The sequence below is a fragment of the Borostomias antarcticus genome (genome assembly GCF_949987555.1).
Source record: "Borostomias antarcticus genome assembly, chromosome: 13".
NCBI classification, from domain to species: Eukaryota; Metazoa; Chordata; class Actinopteri; order Stomiiformes; family Stomiidae; genus Borostomias; species Borostomias antarcticus.
Window position 1 is genome coordinate 11,750,084 of NC_140246.1, and position 18,751 is coordinate 11,768,834.

The window sequence follows — 18,751 nt, forward strand, 5'->3', positions numbered from 1 at the left end:
AAAATGGGAGATAAATATATTTTTAAACTCAAAATATACCCCTAAACCTCTGATTAAAAACCTGATTAAAAACAAATATTGCCCAATTCAATTATGTATAATTGTTAAAAGAACATTCTACTTTATGAAAATAAACAAATTAAATGTGACTGCAAAGTTAGTTGGAAGTGTATCCTTTCTACAAAGCCTGGGGACAGAAAAATGCGGCGTTTCTGTAGAATGACTCAGTAAAAGTTGGCATATATAAGGTGCTGAGAGTAAAAACTAAGAATGTAATTTAGGGGTGATGTGGATGAAATTATGTTATAGGGGTGCCCTGAGCCTGAAAAGTTTGAGAACCACTGACATACTGTAGAGGACTGGTAGACTAGTCTAGCCACTAGTACAGAGGACTGGTAGTCTAGTCACTAATCCTACTGAGCATGTGCAGAGTTAGTCATCACTCTAATGTTGCAGTGTTATGTACAGTTATTTTGGAGTGGGTTTAACTCAAATGTAATGACTGGAATCAATTCAACACCCCAAAACCCCACCTTACATGTACAGTAGACTCCCTTTGAGATACGTAGCCTATAAAAAATATAATTAAAGGTTTTCGGCACACGCGAAAAGTACACAGGATTTAATGGCCAGAGAGTCATTTTTACTCAAAACTAATGGTTGGAATTGATTCAGCCCCCCCCTAGTTGGACCACAAGCTGGCAAATTCTTTTTTTTTTTTTTGCACAGGTCCTCTGGGTACCTCAACTTTGATTGGCACCCCAGAATTTCCTCAGTGGATTTGGGTTGGAATAAATTGACATGAGTTATATATGAACACATTGGTGAAGAAAACTATTGGTAAGCATTTTTTCATAGGTACCTACCTACCTACCATATTCATTTATTGTGCATTGTATTTAAATGAGAAATACCACTGGCATTTATCTCATACCAACTACTATTTGGCCGAAAGCAAATTTCTAGCACGTTGTAAAACTGCATGGCAATAAACGGTTTCTGATTGTGATTCTACTTTCTACTGTATATATATAAAACATTCACAAAGAGAGGGTTTCCATTTCATTTTTTTTTATTCATGTTACATGGTTTTGAAACAGCTTCATGGATACAAAAATCCCCTTTGTTCAGGCAAATAAACAATTTAAATGTTAGTTGATCCACAGGAAGCAGACACTTAGAATGGCAAGGCATCGAGCCAGTGCTTTTCTAGGGTGGGTTTACATACAAATGCTTTAGGGTAACACGTTACTTCAAACTCTCTTCCATGACACATTCTTCACCACTGCCCAAAGCACGACAAGCAATGACAACCTTACTAACGTCACATATTTGACAGAGGAGATAACCCTGGTAATGAATATTATAGATGGAAACAAGTTGCAATCCTGGCCCTGTTTGAACTGTGTGACTTAAATAGTTATGACAAAGAGAGAGGTAATGTGTTTCCTGTTAGTACCTGAGAGACACTGAGGGCACAGCATTGATAGAGCCGCCCCACCTCCTTAAGTGCCTGTGACCATTTAAAGGTCTTCAATCCTGTCTGTGGTCCTTCAAAAAAAAAGTAGCCCCTTTGAACATCAAACCGGTTTACTTTAGAAAATCACAATCTCATGTCATCTAATGCCATATTATATAGTTACTGCAGTTGACAGTATAAGGTTGGCTTGGTGTTTAATTTGTTGGTCTGAATACTGCACTAAGGCTGAGGTTGAAAAGAGAATGAAAGGAGTACAGTATGAGTGTTGTTGAACGCTGTTCACTCATTAGACAAAACTGCCATTAAAGGTGGACTGCATCTAAGAAAGGATTTCTACTGTGGTTTGAATTCCATTGACCTTCGATCAACACACATGGCAAGAATCAAGTACTTCAGATTAAACCAAGACAATAGCCACCTAAGTCATGCAAGACCTCAATGCTAAGCTACTACTAGCTAACACGTGCCAATGCAGGCTAATGAATCAAACAATATTTAAACACGTTTCCTTAAACCAGATACAGTAAATAACTAAGAAGACCTGGAAAAGGATAGAGATCATTTTCTACAAATGTACAATCGTCCGTACAGAAAAAAGCATTGTCATACAGCAAAATCTAAAGCATTCAATACTAAAATAACCATCAGATTGCAGAAGACTTCAAGGTAAACTCCTTTACAAACCTTGCACAAACAGTTCAGTGAGTGTGCCATATACAATAGATTATTTACAGGCATATACAACTGTCAAAAAAGACGTGTTTGTAATCTGAAACATGCACATAATAATATACCATTTTATTTTAAATATCCATTTGTTTCATGTATATATAGATCTGCAAAGGATCTCAACCATATCCACTTTTGCTAGATTTATTCAATATGTTGTGTTAAGCTTGGACACATTTTAAAAAATCAGTCATTGCATTCTCTATGAATAGAAACTACTGTTGTAGTTATATGCTATGAGGCAATATGTTTGTAAAAGAAGAAATCAACAAACATTTTTCACAAGGCACAATTTGAAAGATCAGAAAAAGATCAGACTGAAGATTTTCATTTGAAGTTATTTTAGAAATTAATTATCATATTTTAAAAATCAAGAGAAATTTTTGGCCATTTACTATTTGTTATAAAAGCAATATAAAACTATGATAAAAGCACCAATTCGATCACGTAACAAAATAAAAGTGACAGTCACCAGGGAACTGACCAAACCTTTAAGGTAACAGTGAAACAAAATAGCCCATACAGCAAATCTGTTAACAACAAACAGATAACCCCACTTATCTGGTTCTTAGAGAAACAGTACAGGTAGAAGGACTTATGTGTATTTAATCAGCACTTGAAATGTAATTTCCAATGATTTTTTTTGTCTGATATATTTTTCACACAGTGGGATGGAAGGAAAAATATCCTGGTTTCTGAAGTTGTGCAATGTCAAGAAGTGAACTAAATTACAGATGCTGGCAGAAACAATGTCAGTTGCAAACCGGATTTTTGTCAAAACCTTTTTAATTTAGGACTTAAAAGTAAAATGCAAAAAGAAAAAAAAACGGAAGCAAAATTCATAATTTGCATTTGCTTTGAATTGTAATTATTTTGAACTCTGAATTGATGGAATTTAAATGGAATTGACTCTAACCCTGGTTGCAACAAACATCATTACCATTTTATCTCTGTTTATCATCACTTGGAAACTGTCCTAACAGCTTAGTAGTAAAAGGTTTTACTGAAATCTCTGATGATAAGAGTAGGCTATAAAACTGAAATTAGGAATTTGTAATATGATAGTAAGCCAAAGCCTCCCCTTTTCATGTTTGATAATGCTTGAACAATGGAATTGAGTAGGGCTGACCCCAACGATTCGATGATTCAATTGAAGCGGTCTGATTTGTATGCCAATCTCACAGTCAATCGTCGCAGTTGGGGGAAAATGTGGTTATAAAACACCAGATCATTCCAATCAGGCTCTATAGGGGTGCTGCTTTTCCATATAATTGCCTGGTTTTGCCCAATGAATCATGATATTATATCCTATTTTGGTATAAATATCAGCCTATTAATAACTGTTAATTAAAATGTAAAATAATTCATGTGCTTTCAATAGATTGCTTTAGTGTGCGGGGCCAGCCCTATAGGCTAAACAAATGCGGATGTCTGTGATGATATGCAAATTAGCCACTAATTTGCATATCATCACACAAAAAGGAAGACATCAGGACAGATCACTAGTTTCGGTTAAAAAAATTGAATAAATACAAAGTTTATTAGGCCTACTTGCAAACTTTGGAATCACTTCTTTGAAAAAATATTTTTTAAGGTGAGAGAATATTCTAGTTGTTTCCTTGACTGAATTGTGATAGACCTGCCTGCTGTGTGGTATGAGTGTGCGCATGCCGGGCAAGTGTGCTGTTGGGATTCATGCATATTGTTGCGTGGTTGCGAGCCTAGTTGTGGTTGTGGCCTTATTGTTAACAATATAAGCCTTGGCAAGTCCAAGTTCTTTATTTATGATGTGCGTGCAAAGCATGTATAGCCGATTGCCATGGTTTGCATCCATGAAAGTACTGCGTATTAATTGACACTTCAACGTAAATCCCCCGATTATCACAAGCTATTTAGTACATTGCTCTGCATTCCAATTAACAAAGGCAATTCTAGCCAATCTAATTTGGTTTAAGACATGAGCGTTTGTTATTAAATATATTTTCGTTATGGTATTTGTTTTATATAAAGGTAGGCCTACAAATATAGAAAAACATGATTAGACGATCAGCCGACAATAGGCAAGACTTGCATCCGGATCCAACTAAGTACATTTTTCATCTGGGACAGCCCTAGAATTGAGGTTATAGTATGATAAAACAGTCAAGATGTGACAGAATAAGAGTAAGGTACAATGCATCAATCAGTAGATACCATTAACTTAGTACATTCAAACCTTGTGTACATTCAAATCTCTCTCTAACAATAATACTGAATGTAGTCTTTTGCTCAATATTCTGAGTATGTTGCTAATTTAAAATGGCTGCTAGTTTGTGGAGTCATGTTTATTGGGAGAGTAGACCCAGCTAAAAGGCTGTCTTGATCTCCTTATGTGTATGGCACCTGTGTGTGACCTAATGAGGGCTTTGTCTAATGGCCAGCATTCTCTCCTACCATTCCCATTATATGCATGTTATAACATTGACCATAGGCAAGGAGAGTGAGAAATATGTGTGTACATGCAAACTGTGTGACATTATTGAAGAATAACATAAGAGTAGACACGAATATCTACGTACGTTACCTAATCAAATACAGATGTTAGAAATCATCTCACTGACCAGAGTAAGGGATTCGTGGATTTAAATACAGTCATGTTGACACATCTTCCAGACAAGCCCTTCTCAGCTGTCAGTCGAAAAGCTTGGGCTATTCTCATAGAGGTCCAAATGAAATTATACAGGTGTCCAAGAACCTATACAACTAATTGGCAATGAATGGATTCAGATTAGTCTAGTCTGGGGAACGTGTTTTTTGAGCATGTGCCTATGCACTTTACAAGGTCAACGATTTGCCAGAAGTGCCCTCATCAGTGGGGTAGGCTACAGCCCCTGCGTTCCGTCTGTCTCTGATATCTTCAAAAACAGGGAACCAGCAGCCTTGATATGTTGACCTGCTAGCAGCAGTGCTCCGACCAGATCCCATTCTCCTGCAATACTTGTGGTTCTCCGGACAGTTTGAGGTCCCTGTCTCAAGTTTCTGACTGTCGCTTTTCACAATAGCTTGAAACTATGTAGCATGGTTGGTTCTTATCAGCAAAAAAAAGAACAACACCCACCCCCCCGCCCGCTGTTAATACTTTACGGGATGCTGTTGAGGGTTTGAGAAGAAGGAGACCGTCCACACATGGATATGCTCAGTCTGTGGGATTTTTTTGGCGCATTGTTGAGGGACCCCTTTGGCACTGCAGCCCCACCCCTGAAGATGAGGTCGAGTTAGGGTAGGGTAGGGGTGGGGAATGAGGGGCTTGCGGTGGGGGTCAAGTGGAGTCCTCAAGGTCTACTTGTGGTATAACTCTGATAATGGTGTTGGTGGGGTCGAGGGGGGCAGGGGGACTTAGTGACCACGAGAGCCAGGGGGGTTGTGGATCCAGTCCAGCACAATGAGCGACAGGCTGACAATCATAAAGATGATTCCCACCACTAGGAAAATGGAAGCCTTGTAGAGACAGAGAGAGAGAAGGTGAGGGGAGGCAGTACGTCAGGAGCATGAGTACAGGTCATGATGCCTTCAAATGCATTGAATTCCAACTGTGTGTGTGCTTGCACCATCAAATACTGTACACGTTAAGTCTGACTCATTTTATTTTGACAGTGCATGCTGCGTGTGTGTTTGTGTGTGATGGTTCACTTACAGAGATCTTCTGTGGAGAACGAAGCGGCACCGACTTGACCAACCGTATATAGAAGGCAGCAGGGAGGATGAAGATCAGCATGGTAGCGGCAGAGGAGCCTATTAGAAGCGAAGGAGTTACAGAAGGTTCACAGCCACAAAGGGTTGGCTATATGCTATACGCCTACAGTATACGTCTAAAATAATAGCCTGTTGTCTTTGTGGCTTTGGTACTCTAGATACCATTGCCTGGGGGGCAGGTTAGAGAGAGTGAAGCTCTAGGAGCCTTTGGGGTTAACTACGAGCCTTTGGGGGTAACTCACCATGTTCACAACCAAAGGAGCACGGGGGACTTTATACCTCCCAAAAAGCCCCTGTTTGCGAGGTGGTACTCTTGCCAGGGAACTGTACTTTGTGTACTTTCAGCCTATTGGCAAAGTTTTATTTCAACTGCACCATAAATTCACTGCACAAAAAACCTTCTGTGATTGCATTGATTTTCCAAATGGATTTTCTAAAACGGAATAAATCCCATACATAAACATGATACTGCTTTCCTAGTTCAATACTGGTGTAACTAAGACACCTGCTGGAAAAAATAATTTCCCGACAAACAGATGAGGTTTATAAGTCCGCAATCACAACCAAAACATTTCAGTGTATTCTTTGAGCTTCGCAGGGATTTCTATAACTAAACTGAGTAAATACAATACGTGTAAACACTAAACTGCTTTCCGAGTTCAATCTTGTTGTAACTAAGACATTTTCTGGAAAAAATACCCATTGACAAACATCAGAGAATTCGTTATTGTCTCTCTCTCGCTGCCTGAATATAGCAGGCTGTAAGCAGGCGAGTCTGTACCGTCCCTCTGCATGCGAGGGGAGAGAGCTTCTACACCACTGTCTGAACGCCATCTACAGTTCTCAGGAACACAGAGTTCTAGGGGATTTTTCCCCGGGGGAAAAGTACAGGGGGCTTTCTGGTGGGAAAAGCGCTATCTCTGGCCTAAGCAATTGTGCCTAAAACGTAGAATCAGTAGTATACTACAATCAACGAAGGAGCGCACTCCTGCTAATGGACAACAGATATCAACTGAATTCTGCCAAGGTTGCCATCATTGGCTGTTCCCAAGAGCTGTGGTAAGTGAGAGGGTTATAAATGGTACATGGAATTCCATGTGACTTGACTCTCTTAATTACTAACCCTGACCCTTGTTTCCTCAATAATACCTCCACGATACCTTCTGCTCTGACATCGACACCTGCTCTGTGGGTACTAATCTGGAAATGTAATGGAAACTTATCAAGGACACTATTTTTCTGGCAGACAGTGTTTGTCTTTTTTTCAAACTAGATTTAATATACTAGAAGTAATTGCAAATCTTATCTGACATTTCGGGTCTCCTGCTGGTATTGCAGAAGAAGGGGAGAAGGACTCACCAATAAAGCCAAAGATGTCTCGGATGGTTGGGACGAAGATGACCAGGAGATTGTTGAAGGCCAGGATGCCAGCGGCGATGAGCAAATGACGTATCCAGCTGAACTCCCGTTCACTGAACAGCAGTGTGTTGATAGAGGAGCGGATCTGGAAAAGAACACAAATCTCTTTACATGGACATAGCAGATGATGGGTGATTTCTGTACAATGTGTTCACTACGTACATTACTATTCATAGGTAATGTATAGTAGACATGTAAGCTAAGGGATGACCAGTGATCATCCAGTTCTATTATACATGAAAACAGAGATTCTGTCACTCTTCCAAATGAGAGCCAAATAAGAGTACAGTTCTTTTCTACCATTGTAAAACGAGTTCACAAACATCAAAACAGGGTGGCATTCTTCACTGTCTCTCAAACCCACACACACAATCCACACAAACGGTAATAGTCAGTAGGAATAGTACATAGGTCTGCTGACCTGAGCTCAATAGTCCCACACTTGACGTCTGACTGAAGTGTGTCAGCACGTGAGAGAGTGCAGAGACTCAAGTCAGTCACCCAGTCAGGCCACCGCCTGAAGGTACTCCCTCAGCCTCATGAAGCTTCACTAGGTGAAAGGCTATGGGTATCAAGAGAACAGAAGGAACTATAGTGTCAGGCTGGCCCGGCCGTTGGGGCTGTGGCTAGTTGATGGGGGTTTGAAGGAGGGAGGAGCTTGAGGCACCATTCAGGCAGAAGATTAACTCTCAGAGTGCAACGCTACAGAGGGATTGCATCAGCCAAGAGTGAGTGGGTGGGGCAGAAGCTAAAGGGGTGGAGACAGGCCCTAACTTGAGGCAACAGTTTACAGTTTCTATTTCCTGGTACCTGGATTCCTCTTCTCTGCTCTTTTCACCAATGACACTATCGCTTATCGTGTCATCAGTGGAACAGGAAGCTTGACAAAACAGGAAGCTGAGAGCGTACACTATAACATGTTTGGGATCAGGGCTGAGAAGGCTGTGGTGTGAGAAGCAGGTGTTGTGTTGACCTACTAGAAGGAAAAAAATAAATTGGGTTGCATTTAATCCACTGCCACTGTGAGCTCACTAATCTGGGAAGTGGTGGGGAAGTAGGTCTGTTTTAGGGAAGGAGGGGTTACTGTTCCCTGTAATCATTGCATAATTGAGGCTGTTAGAAACCTGGCGCACCGACACAACTTTTCTCCCACTCACCCGCCAAGTCTCCCAACTATTCAGCACCCAACAGAGACTTGGCGAGGGTACCTTTGGAGTGAACGTTGCGATATTTAACTTTTTCTTAACCTGGCTGCCCCCATGCTGACAGCTCCCACTGGGGTGAGATATGTGGCAGAGTACCGCGGCTAGATCTGTCTGGGTCTAACCGGCTAGCACTGCAGACTAGTCCCCACTGTCTGGGCTCAAATGAAAAAGTTTAAACTTTACATTTGGCTAAACATATATGTATACATATATATATACTCTTAAGATACAGGTTAAGATAAAGGTAAAAAAAAAATCTAACCGCTATACAGTGTGCCTGTGGGCGAGGAAAATGTTTTGTCATTTTCAAACTGTACATGGTACCTGGTTCTAACTTGGCACAAAATAGGTAGTTAAGCTACCAAAATCATAAGAGCATACCACTTAACCAAGCCCCCCTCACAATTCATCTAAAATGTCTGACTTCTTTAAACGTATTCCACAAGCCTATTCAAACCCTTTAGGATATAGGTGACAAAAGCCTGTTTTCAAGTCTGTTCAATTATCTTGAACATGACAGTGTGTATTGAAATGCCTCAGCGGCAGGATAGTAAGTTACATACAGTCTGCTCACATTCAGCAGTTAGTTGTGTGAACGTATTGTCTTTGTGTTGGGTTAGCGCTCTCTGAACCGCCCCCAAGTGGTATAACAAACAAACTGCAGCAGGTAAGCAAACTCCAAGATGAAGCACCACTGGATCACAAGACCAATTTAAAGGCTTCAGACAATTATTGCATCCACAAGAGTATGATTTCAGACCACACATGGGTATGAAACAGCTTTACATCTTCATGAACTGTGTCGTTAGATGTGCCGACACCACAGGCTAGGGAGCTGGGTACAGGGCTCTGAGAGCCAGTCCCTTTGAAATTACATGACAACCATAAACCATGAGGTGAGTTTGATTTACTGACTGATTGATTGATTGATTGACAAAAAGACAGACCGATTGGCTGACAGATCCCTGTTAATTTGGGAGACCCATATTACAGGAGTCAGAGTTGATCTGTAGAAGTCTGGTGGTGTAGACCAGTCATTGAGGGCATGAGAACTAGACATTTTACAGCATCTAAATTCTGATATTGTTTCATTAACTACTGGATCCAGACAAAGTCTTCCATAAACCACTCTGCTGCTGCCTCAGGGTCTTTATAACTGGATTCTGAACCCACACTTTACCATTTCAGGTACACACACACGCACTCTCTCTCTCTCTCTCTCTCTCTCTCTCACACACACACACACACACACACACACACACACACACACACACACACACACACACACACACACACACACACACACACACACACACACACACACACACCTCTTTCTGGGGCCAAGGACAGAGAGCTTGAGAGACAAAGCCAATGTTAATCTTTACTCTGGCATTTCAGACAAATAAAGGGCAGAGGACTCAAGGGAGATCTTAAAGGTCACATACCCACGAGTTTAGGGCAGGAGGATTGGTAATGCCAGCAAAGGATTATAGGTACTATTTACTTTCATCTAATCCATCCTAGTATCTCTAAATTCTTCTCGTCTGTGAATGCACTGAACTGTGCATATTTTCCTAAGATTGGAAGGCCCAACTCTTCACCTATTGTTCAGTATGGTGAGGGATCAGATATCAGAAAGAGTAACTGGAACTGGAATTCATAAGCATGATCCTGTAAAATAGCTAAACATATGAAATTATATAGCTCTTGTTTACAGAGACTCAAATGCCCAAACAATTTTGCCGCTTTGGATTTTGGCTTATGATAATGTGAGACAGTATAGGAGCCTTCTACTTAATACAAGCGAAGGTAATCGCATACCATGAGCATGTGCAGTCCACTTTGTTTTAAAACGTTGATGATGCAAAATGTTCTAGACACAGAAGACTCACAAAACAGACTCACTTCTCCCTAGTTTTGAATGGGTATTGGAATGGATGGCTATTACTGACTTCTCTTAGCTTCAAGAAATACATCAGTAAAAATTAGCAACCAGCTATAGCCAAGTGGCTGCAATCTCCATATATACTGTACATACATCCATACATATTGTATACATACTGGTACTATATGCATGCTTTCCTCCTTTGACTGCATTTTGTATACACTGTCTAAAACAAAATGCAGTCAAACTGTATAGGCATTGTCTTGTCCTTCCTCTATCTCTGTCATTCTTTCTCTCCCCCACTCTGTCTATGCAGGGGAGGGGTGGTCAGGGCGAGTGTTTTTCCGCTGTCTGCTCCGGGCTTATCTCCTGTAAACTTCCACTTGGGAGTGTGAGATTCACTGGGACATTTAGTTTAACTATAAAGGCAGGAATCAGTGTATGCTGTCTGTCTGTATCACTATTATCTCAAGAACCGGACACTGTAAGAAGCTGACATTCTGCAGATGTATTGCTCAGAACCCAAGGAAGTGTACTGTCGAGTGTGAAGCTGTTTGGATGAGCAGTTCTCGAGAAAGCGGCAATTAATCGACCCATTCTGAATGGGCACGTGTTCAACAGCCACTAGGACCCAAGGAAGTGCAGCCTAGAGGGGACTGTACCGGCCACTGTACTCAAAACGAAGCATCATTCCCTCAATTCCGCCAAGCAAAATAGTTCCCCTAACAAAAGGGTTGCCAAGCAACAACAACAACTACAATGCATTGGATCAAATGGGAGGCGCATTAATACTGAAAATGGAATGATATGCGGTCCCAGGTGTGTGTTACAAAGTATTTTAACATGGCTTCCAGCCAATCATAATCAAGAACCAGAACTAACCGTTGTATAATTAGTATTTCAGTATTAGTATAATAGTATCTTAGAACACTGTGATGCTTTGTGTATGTTGCTTATTTGCACTACAATACCTGCTGCAATGTGAACTCTAGTAGTATATATTAGTATTTCAGTATACTGTCTTGTACCTTGTTGTATCTATCTATAAATGTTATAATTATATCTCTACCTCTGTTCTGTACCTTGCTGCTATGAAAATCAAAATGTCCCCACCTTGGGGAATAATAAAAGCTATCCTACGTTATTAACCTGCATTATCACTACTGCTGCGAGGTAACGGCCACATGCCCACTCGCTAACTTTTGTCATTCCAACACAACTGTAATGAATGGACTGAATATCATGAATTGGTCCGTAATGGTGAAAGCGTGTGAATAGGCTACATGTCGTCAATAGCGTAATCACAAACATTTGTAGCCTAACACGCAGTGAGTAGGCTAGTAGCCTAGTGGCCCGTACTGCCACCACCAGCCGCAATGAGTTTCGGTATTACTGTCTGGAGATGGTCGATGTGGTCATTGCAGTCCTCCCTACATAAAATTGGTTATTTCATCAGCTTCAACTTAAACAAGTTTATTTGTCACATAGTTCTGTGACGTGAAAGGCATTTATGAGTCAAGCGCTGGTTAAATTGAAGTTTAGATAGAATCAAATGGTTTTCAAGTTTGGATTTCTTAAGATAAAATAGCCTTAAAGGACAATGCTCGTTTTTGACAACCTGGACCTTATTTACGACATATTATAAGACGTTTGACTCACCGAGATCACTTTGGTGTAGTTCGGAGGCCTGTAGAAGAAATGTAAAATCCAGCGCGAGCCAGTATATCCATGTAATGGCGGTGATCGGGGCAACGAGAATGCAGCTTCTAAAAATCTATTTTCTGCCGCGAAACGGTTGTTTTCATCAATCTGTCTGGATGAATCGCTAGTTGTGCTTACATAGAGAGCATAGGCCTGTTGTGGTATTTCCCATGCCTCTGTAATATGATCTTTAGAAACGTCGTTCGACACGAAATAGCTTCCTCACTTGCTCCAGCACGCATGCGCACAGCGTGCTGGAGCAACGATTGCGCGCTGTGCTCATTAGTGCTGGAGAAAGTGAGGAAGCTATTTCGTTTCGAAAGACGTTTCTAAAGATCATGGCATGTGAAAACCACAACAGTTATGCTCTATGTAAGCACAACTAGCGATTCATCCAGACAGATTGATGAAAACAACCGTTTCGCGGCAGAAAATAGATTTTTAGAAGCTGCATTCCCGTTGCCCCGATCACTGCCATTACATGGATATACTGGCTCGCGCTGGATTTTACATTTCTTCTACAGGCCTCCGAACTACACCAAAGTGATCTCGGTGAGTCAAATGTCTTATAATATGTCGTAAATAAGGTCCAGGTTGTCAAAAACGAGCATTGTCCTTTAAAGCTACATGAGATAACTCGGCACTTTGGCAGCCCCTCTGGTCGTGATAAAATCGGCACTGCGTTTTAAGAACCACACTTCCCACAATCCAACAAACTGATTATTCTGACCAGCCTTCGTTGGTCCACTGCAGCCGGAGCAGACTAACTAGGCTACTGCTACTGCTGTATGTCTGTGTGTGTGTGAAGGATGAGGAGTGACCGCGAGCCTTATGTTACTTCTGCACTACAGATTATGCCACTTGGACAACCATTTGGGCATGTCTTGAATCAAATAAATGTATCATGCATTGGTAAATGCAGGTTGAAACTAAATAGTCCTCACTCGTTAAGTGCTATTTTTTGACTCGTTGAAAATAAGGGTTGAAAATGAGGAATTTCTGAGTTTCCGGATTTGAATCTAAAGAATGAATGAAGTCCGATCAATTGGCAAAATGATATCCCTTCAAATAACCAATGCTTTGTAGGCTTCTGTCTCTGATCCAAAAAAGCCTAGTAGCCTTGTATACTGTAGCAGTTCTACTGCCCCTGTAGCAGTGCTATACTGCCCCTCGTGGTTGCAGGTTGTAATTTTTATTTAATTTATTTTTTTTACCGCCGCTGCCACTGCTGTTGCTGTTGACATCACAAGGTAGGACAAAGTATTATGAGTATGCAGTATTGGTGAGTAAGCAGTATTAACGGAGAGCAGTGTAAGAGGGAGTCTTTTAAATGGACTGCCTTGTCATGAGAATGGGCTGTGATTGGAGAATGAATGATTGAATGGCTTTCTGTTGCAGCTCGCATCAAGTTTAAAACTCTGGTACTAGCCTACAGGGCAATGAAAGGAACAGCTGCCTCCTACCTCCAGGCTACAGTATGATCAAGCTCTACACCCCTCCCCTTGACCACTACATTCTATTTCGGGGCGAGTGATTGCCCTGCCACTCCGAGGCAACTGTGGTCGATCAACATGGTCACAGCTCTTTTCTGTCCTGGCCCCGCAATGGTGGAATGAAATTGAATCAGCTGTCAGCTGATTACAGCTGAGGCGCATGACTCTGTGTCCTGCATAAACTAACGCGATGCTACATCTAGCTACTTCAATTTAAATGCAACAGGGGACCTCTACTGTCAAGATTCTTTCAAGCACACAGGTATGTTGTACAGTACATCATACTATAATTGTAGGACCCCTCTCTAATGGGCACTGCACTAGTCCACCAAAAACAAAACAAGCTCTTTCCCCGTATGTGGCTGAGTATGTGTGTTTCTGTGTATGTGGATATGTGACGTGGCTATGTGATGTCTTCACTCCAATTTGTAGACAAAACTGTATGTGTGTGTGTGTGTGTGTCACTCCATCCACTTAACAAAATCGCATTGCTTGTCCCAACCAATGCTTGCTCATTTCTATCCTCTGGCTGATGCTAGACAGGTCTTCATTGCCTTCTGCTGGTGGAATGGTGTAACAACACTCACCACAAAGGAATTCACTTATAATGTACCCTACACCTATCTCTTCATCCTAGAAACTATATAAACCCACTCAAAATTGTTATTGCTCATTTAGACTGTATACATATGTGTGTATCTGTGTGTGTGTGTGTGTGTGCATATGTGTGGTATTTGTGCATGTGCGTGTGAGTGTACACAAAGGATATCATGACACTTCCTATGACCCAGTTTATGGTCTCCTTGTGTCAAACGAGGGCCAAGCCAAATATAGCCTACGGCCATATAGGGGGGTCAAGCATGGACGCCGATATGTATGTCTGTGAGTGTTTGTGTGTGTACATGTAGATGACTCAGAGGATAGGCTTTAGTAACTGGACCCCTTCAATGTGTAGTCTGCATTTACAAGGGGTGACATAACCAAGTTTCCCAGAAACAAAACGCAAAATCTAAAAGGGATGCATACCATGAAAACCGCGCTGGTGAACACTGCGTAGGAAAGAAAATGTGGGTGGAGGAAAGTGAAGGAGGAAGAGAAAAAGAAGGAGGGTATGATAACTATGACAGATAGAGATAGGGGTAAATGGGAAGGGCTCAGAAGGAGAGCTGCAAGTGTGGTGGGTGAGGGTCTAGTGTGGAGCACTGTGTCCCTTCACGTCTAGAACAAAGAGTGCTTATTCCCTGCAGTCCTTTCAGTTTAATTTCACACTTTGTGTGCTTCTTACTTCTTACTGCTGTCAACAACCCACTCACTTAACACAAAACACAGACTGTCGACTTCAAGTGGAATGACATACGTGAGTCATGCTGAAACCATGTACAGTATGTGAGAGTTGTGTGCATGTTAGTGTGCGTGTGTAAGAGAGAGAGAGAGAGTACTATGCTAATGTTGATAGACCTTTATTTGTTTTATGGGAGTTTTCAGAGTTGAAATATGTAACTTCTTTGTTGTACTTACAGGGAACAGCACAATGGGGACTGTGAGCGTGACAGCGGTCAGCACAGCCAGGCGCACCAGCAGCAACATGGTGTCAAACTTATACACTTTGGTGAAGGTGTGGAGCAACTCTGCCTCCACATTATCTGTGTATTTTGGAAAGGGAAAAGGGACATTTACATGATTACACGCACACAATCAGACATACAGCACATCAATCAGTCCGTTTCCTATATATCCAGCATCGTGACTACTGTATATCTCACTGACACTGAGACACCACATAAATATACATATTTTACAATATGACCTGTGCACCCATGATCCCTCATATCTTTCAGATGCAACAAATTAGGATAGCTGTGTGAATGGTTTTCCATAACAAAAAATGTCTAGATGGATTTGCTTTTTCTAGTGAATGTAAATTTGCTGCAGTATGTGCTATTGCAGATAGCTTATTCTGGATTCATCAGTTTGCTGTGACCATAGACGTCTATAGCTGCGACAGCCTGCTGGGTCGGGGACTCCCCCCTGCTACGTCATCGCTGAAATATGAAAAATGGCACTCCGCTTAGAAAGCCACCCTTTTCACCATATTTCTGCCCTTGGTGTCTGTAAATATGGATTAAAAAAAAAAGTTGGCCTAATCATGAAAAAACTGCAATATGCTACAAGTGTGTCATATTGGCTGAGCCTAAGCATAACCAGTAGAGAATAAGTGTAAGCAGTAATTGTGATTTACTGTATCTTTTATCTTACCGTAGAAGGTGAGGTAACCAAATAAGGCTGAGAGCATGTACATGATGAGCATGGCCAAGATGGACAGGTTAGACACGTTCTGCATCTTTCTTCGGGAACGGCTGGGAGAAACACGTTTTGTCACAGAAAAAAAGTTTTGGTGTGAGGTAGGAGAGAGAGAGGGAAATATGTTCTCTTATCAATGTGATTTTCTACACTTACTCTTTGAGCTCACTGTAGATGGGTAGGACTTCAGGATGGCACACAAAGGCGAAGGCCAGGATTGGCACAGTGTAAGCAGTCTGAAATGAGAGGAGAGAGATACAATTTGGACCTGCCAACACACACACACACACACACACACACACACACACACACACACATACACTCGAAAACACAGACCAAAATAAAATGTACTTTCAATACTGAATCAATGCAAGACGCAAGGATTTTCCCGTTTTACTCACAAACTGAGTAATCAAGGAGAAGGGCCTTGGTCAGGGAGGTGAGCAAGAACCAGGTGGTCACTTTGACAGAGCGCCATCGTCCCTCTGTGGAGATGGGAGAACCTTCCAAAAGGACAACCATCTCTGCAGCATTCCACCAATCAGGCCTTTATGGTAGAGTGGTCAAGATGGAACCCTCTCCTCAGTAAAAGGCACATGATAGCCCGCTTGGAGTTTGCCAAAAGGCATCTAAAGGACTCTCAGACCATGAAAAACAAGATTCTCTAGTCTGATGAAACCAAGATTAAACTGATTTGGTCATTTGCGTTCGTACACCTCCTCCGAGTAATGTCTAGAAAAGTTCTGGTGTTCAGTACATGTGCTTAAGAGGTTACACACACACACAGAGACACACAAATAGACAAACACACACTGATGCACAAACACACACGGGCACATTCTGAACTCAGAGACACACATTAAGCAATGCATAGCATTTTACAGACACACACACACACACAGTAACACACAAGACACGCATGAACACACAAAGGCACATACTGTACTGTACTCAAAGAGTCACATGCACAGACATGTACACCCATTCATAGACACACACTTTTAAACAACACTCCCTCTACCAGTCTACCCACCTGTGAGTTGAACACAAAGTACTTGGGTGTGCACATGTCCTCCTTGTCAGGGTGAGGTTCATAGTGCACGCCGGTGCTGTGCTGGGCATCGTGGCTGGCGGCCGGGGACATGTCAGCCCTGGAGAAGTCTATGAGGGCGCTGCCATTCTGAAGGGCATAGGGACCCAGCGCCGCGGAACCATTCATACTGAGATTGGAGGAGTGATGGTAGAAGAAGGGCAGAGGACAAGGCAACTGGGTCTTTTTGTAGATCAGCTGTTGGGGTGAGGGCGTGGAAAGAGAGAAACAGGAAGACTGACTGAATCCTTTGGTAAAATGTATAATTAGAATGATGCTAGGTGCTGTAAGCTGAGATCAGAATAGGATATAGTAGGGTGTGATATTAGGTTACACTCTAAGATCACATTTTTCCTTTTCCTCCCATCTTTGTCTTTACCAAAGAATTCAAATGAATGTGAGTTAAATTAGCCAAGATCTACCTGATAATATGCTATCAGATAGATCATGTTCCAATGCATATACATAGCATCTAAAAGGGCAGACAAACTGTCCCAGCTTGCTGGTAAGAATGAAGAAAATGCTGCCATGAACCCAACATGTGATGACATGCTGATAACTATGGCATCTAATGTACTGTGCTGTATGTTCTTTCTGCAAGACACCCAGTGCATATTGATCGACATCCTTGACTTCTTTATTGGTCAGATGTGTGTGGAGGGGCTTGGGGACTGCAGAGAACACCAATTTACATATAAAACAAATGGAAAAATAAAAGCAAGCTCTATGCTACTCTCCTCTATCTTTGTTTGAATTCCCTTCAAAATATCTCTCTGATTAATGTGAGTCGGGGGGTGTCCTTTGCTTTGCTACAGACACTTCCGTGTGTGTGTGTGTGTGTTAGCTGTCTGTTCATGGTGTTATGTTAGTTACAGTAGCTGTCTGTTCATAGTGGGTATTTCAATGTGGGACCAATCAGTAAAACTTACCACACCAAGGAAAAACACCATGCAAGACAAGGAGAACCCACTTGTGTAGCCCAAGTAGCCTAGACAGACAACATGTGATAAAGATGTGAGATAAAGATGGAAAAGTGAAGAAATCAAGTAAAATACAACATTTTAAAAAGCAGTATTCCACTGAAACCAACACCTAATCCAAAATCCCTCTGTCTCTGGTGTCATGGAGCGATGAAGGAGGACGGGGTGCCTCTTCAGTGAGCTCAGCTGGATGGACTGTGATCAATGGGCCCTGTGATCAACTCAATTGATTCCAAGCGACTCAATGGAACAGCCACATCAACCTCATATCCATATTCTCAACATAACACATTTCTTTCTTAAGTTGATTTTTTTCCAGATAGGCTGATTTATCCCAGATAGGCTGCAGATATAACATTTTAAAAGGAGTGCAGTAGCAAACAAGTGCAAAAGGAGCTAAAGGCTAAAGTGAAGAGATACATTTTTAGCTTTCTTTAAAAAATACAGTGTCTGGATTAAGTAATCACACCCCTTCACGTTCTTCACATTTTATGTTACAGCCTTATTCCAAAATGGATTCAATTCATTTTTTTCCCTCGCCAATCTACACACAATACCCCATAATGACGAAGTGAAACAGTTTTTGCAAAAATATATTAACCTTATATCACATGTACGCAAGTATTCAGACCCTTTACTCAGTGCGTACTCACCTTTGGCAGTTATTAGATTAGTGATTAGTTGATTGGAGCCCACCTGTGGTAAATACAATTGATTGCACATGATTTGGAAAGGC

General features: G+C 41.5%; 1 protein-coding gene across 3 annotated transcripts in view; it reads right to left on the reverse strand.

The window, feature by feature from the left end:
- Window positions 1-1,061: 1,061 nt before the first annotated feature.
- The window catches only part of slc38a4 (solute carrier family 38 member 4), a 63,381-nt gene continuing 45,691 nt past the window's right edge, over window positions 1,062-18,751 (reverse strand). For all 3 annotated transcript variants that reach the window (XM_084447903.1, XM_084447904.1, XM_084447902.1), the window contains exons 9-16: window positions 17,965-18,023; window positions 16,979-17,233; window positions 16,102-16,181; window positions 15,901-16,001; window positions 15,163-15,287; window positions 7,301-7,445; window positions 5,883-5,980; window positions 1,062-5,686 (exon numbers count right to left, since the gene is read on the reverse strand). In XM_084447903.1, the coding sequence (XP_084304029.1) occupies window positions 5,585-5,686; window positions 5,883-5,980; window positions 7,301-7,445; window positions 15,163-15,287; window positions 15,901-16,001; window positions 16,102-16,181; window positions 16,979-17,233; window positions 17,965-18,023 (965 nt within the window). In that variant the 3' untranslated portion in view covers window positions 1,062-5,584. The remainder of the gene's footprint in view (window positions 5,687-5,882; window positions 5,981-7,300; window positions 7,446-15,162; window positions 15,288-15,900; window positions 16,002-16,101; window positions 16,182-16,978; window positions 17,234-17,964; window positions 18,024-18,751) is intronic.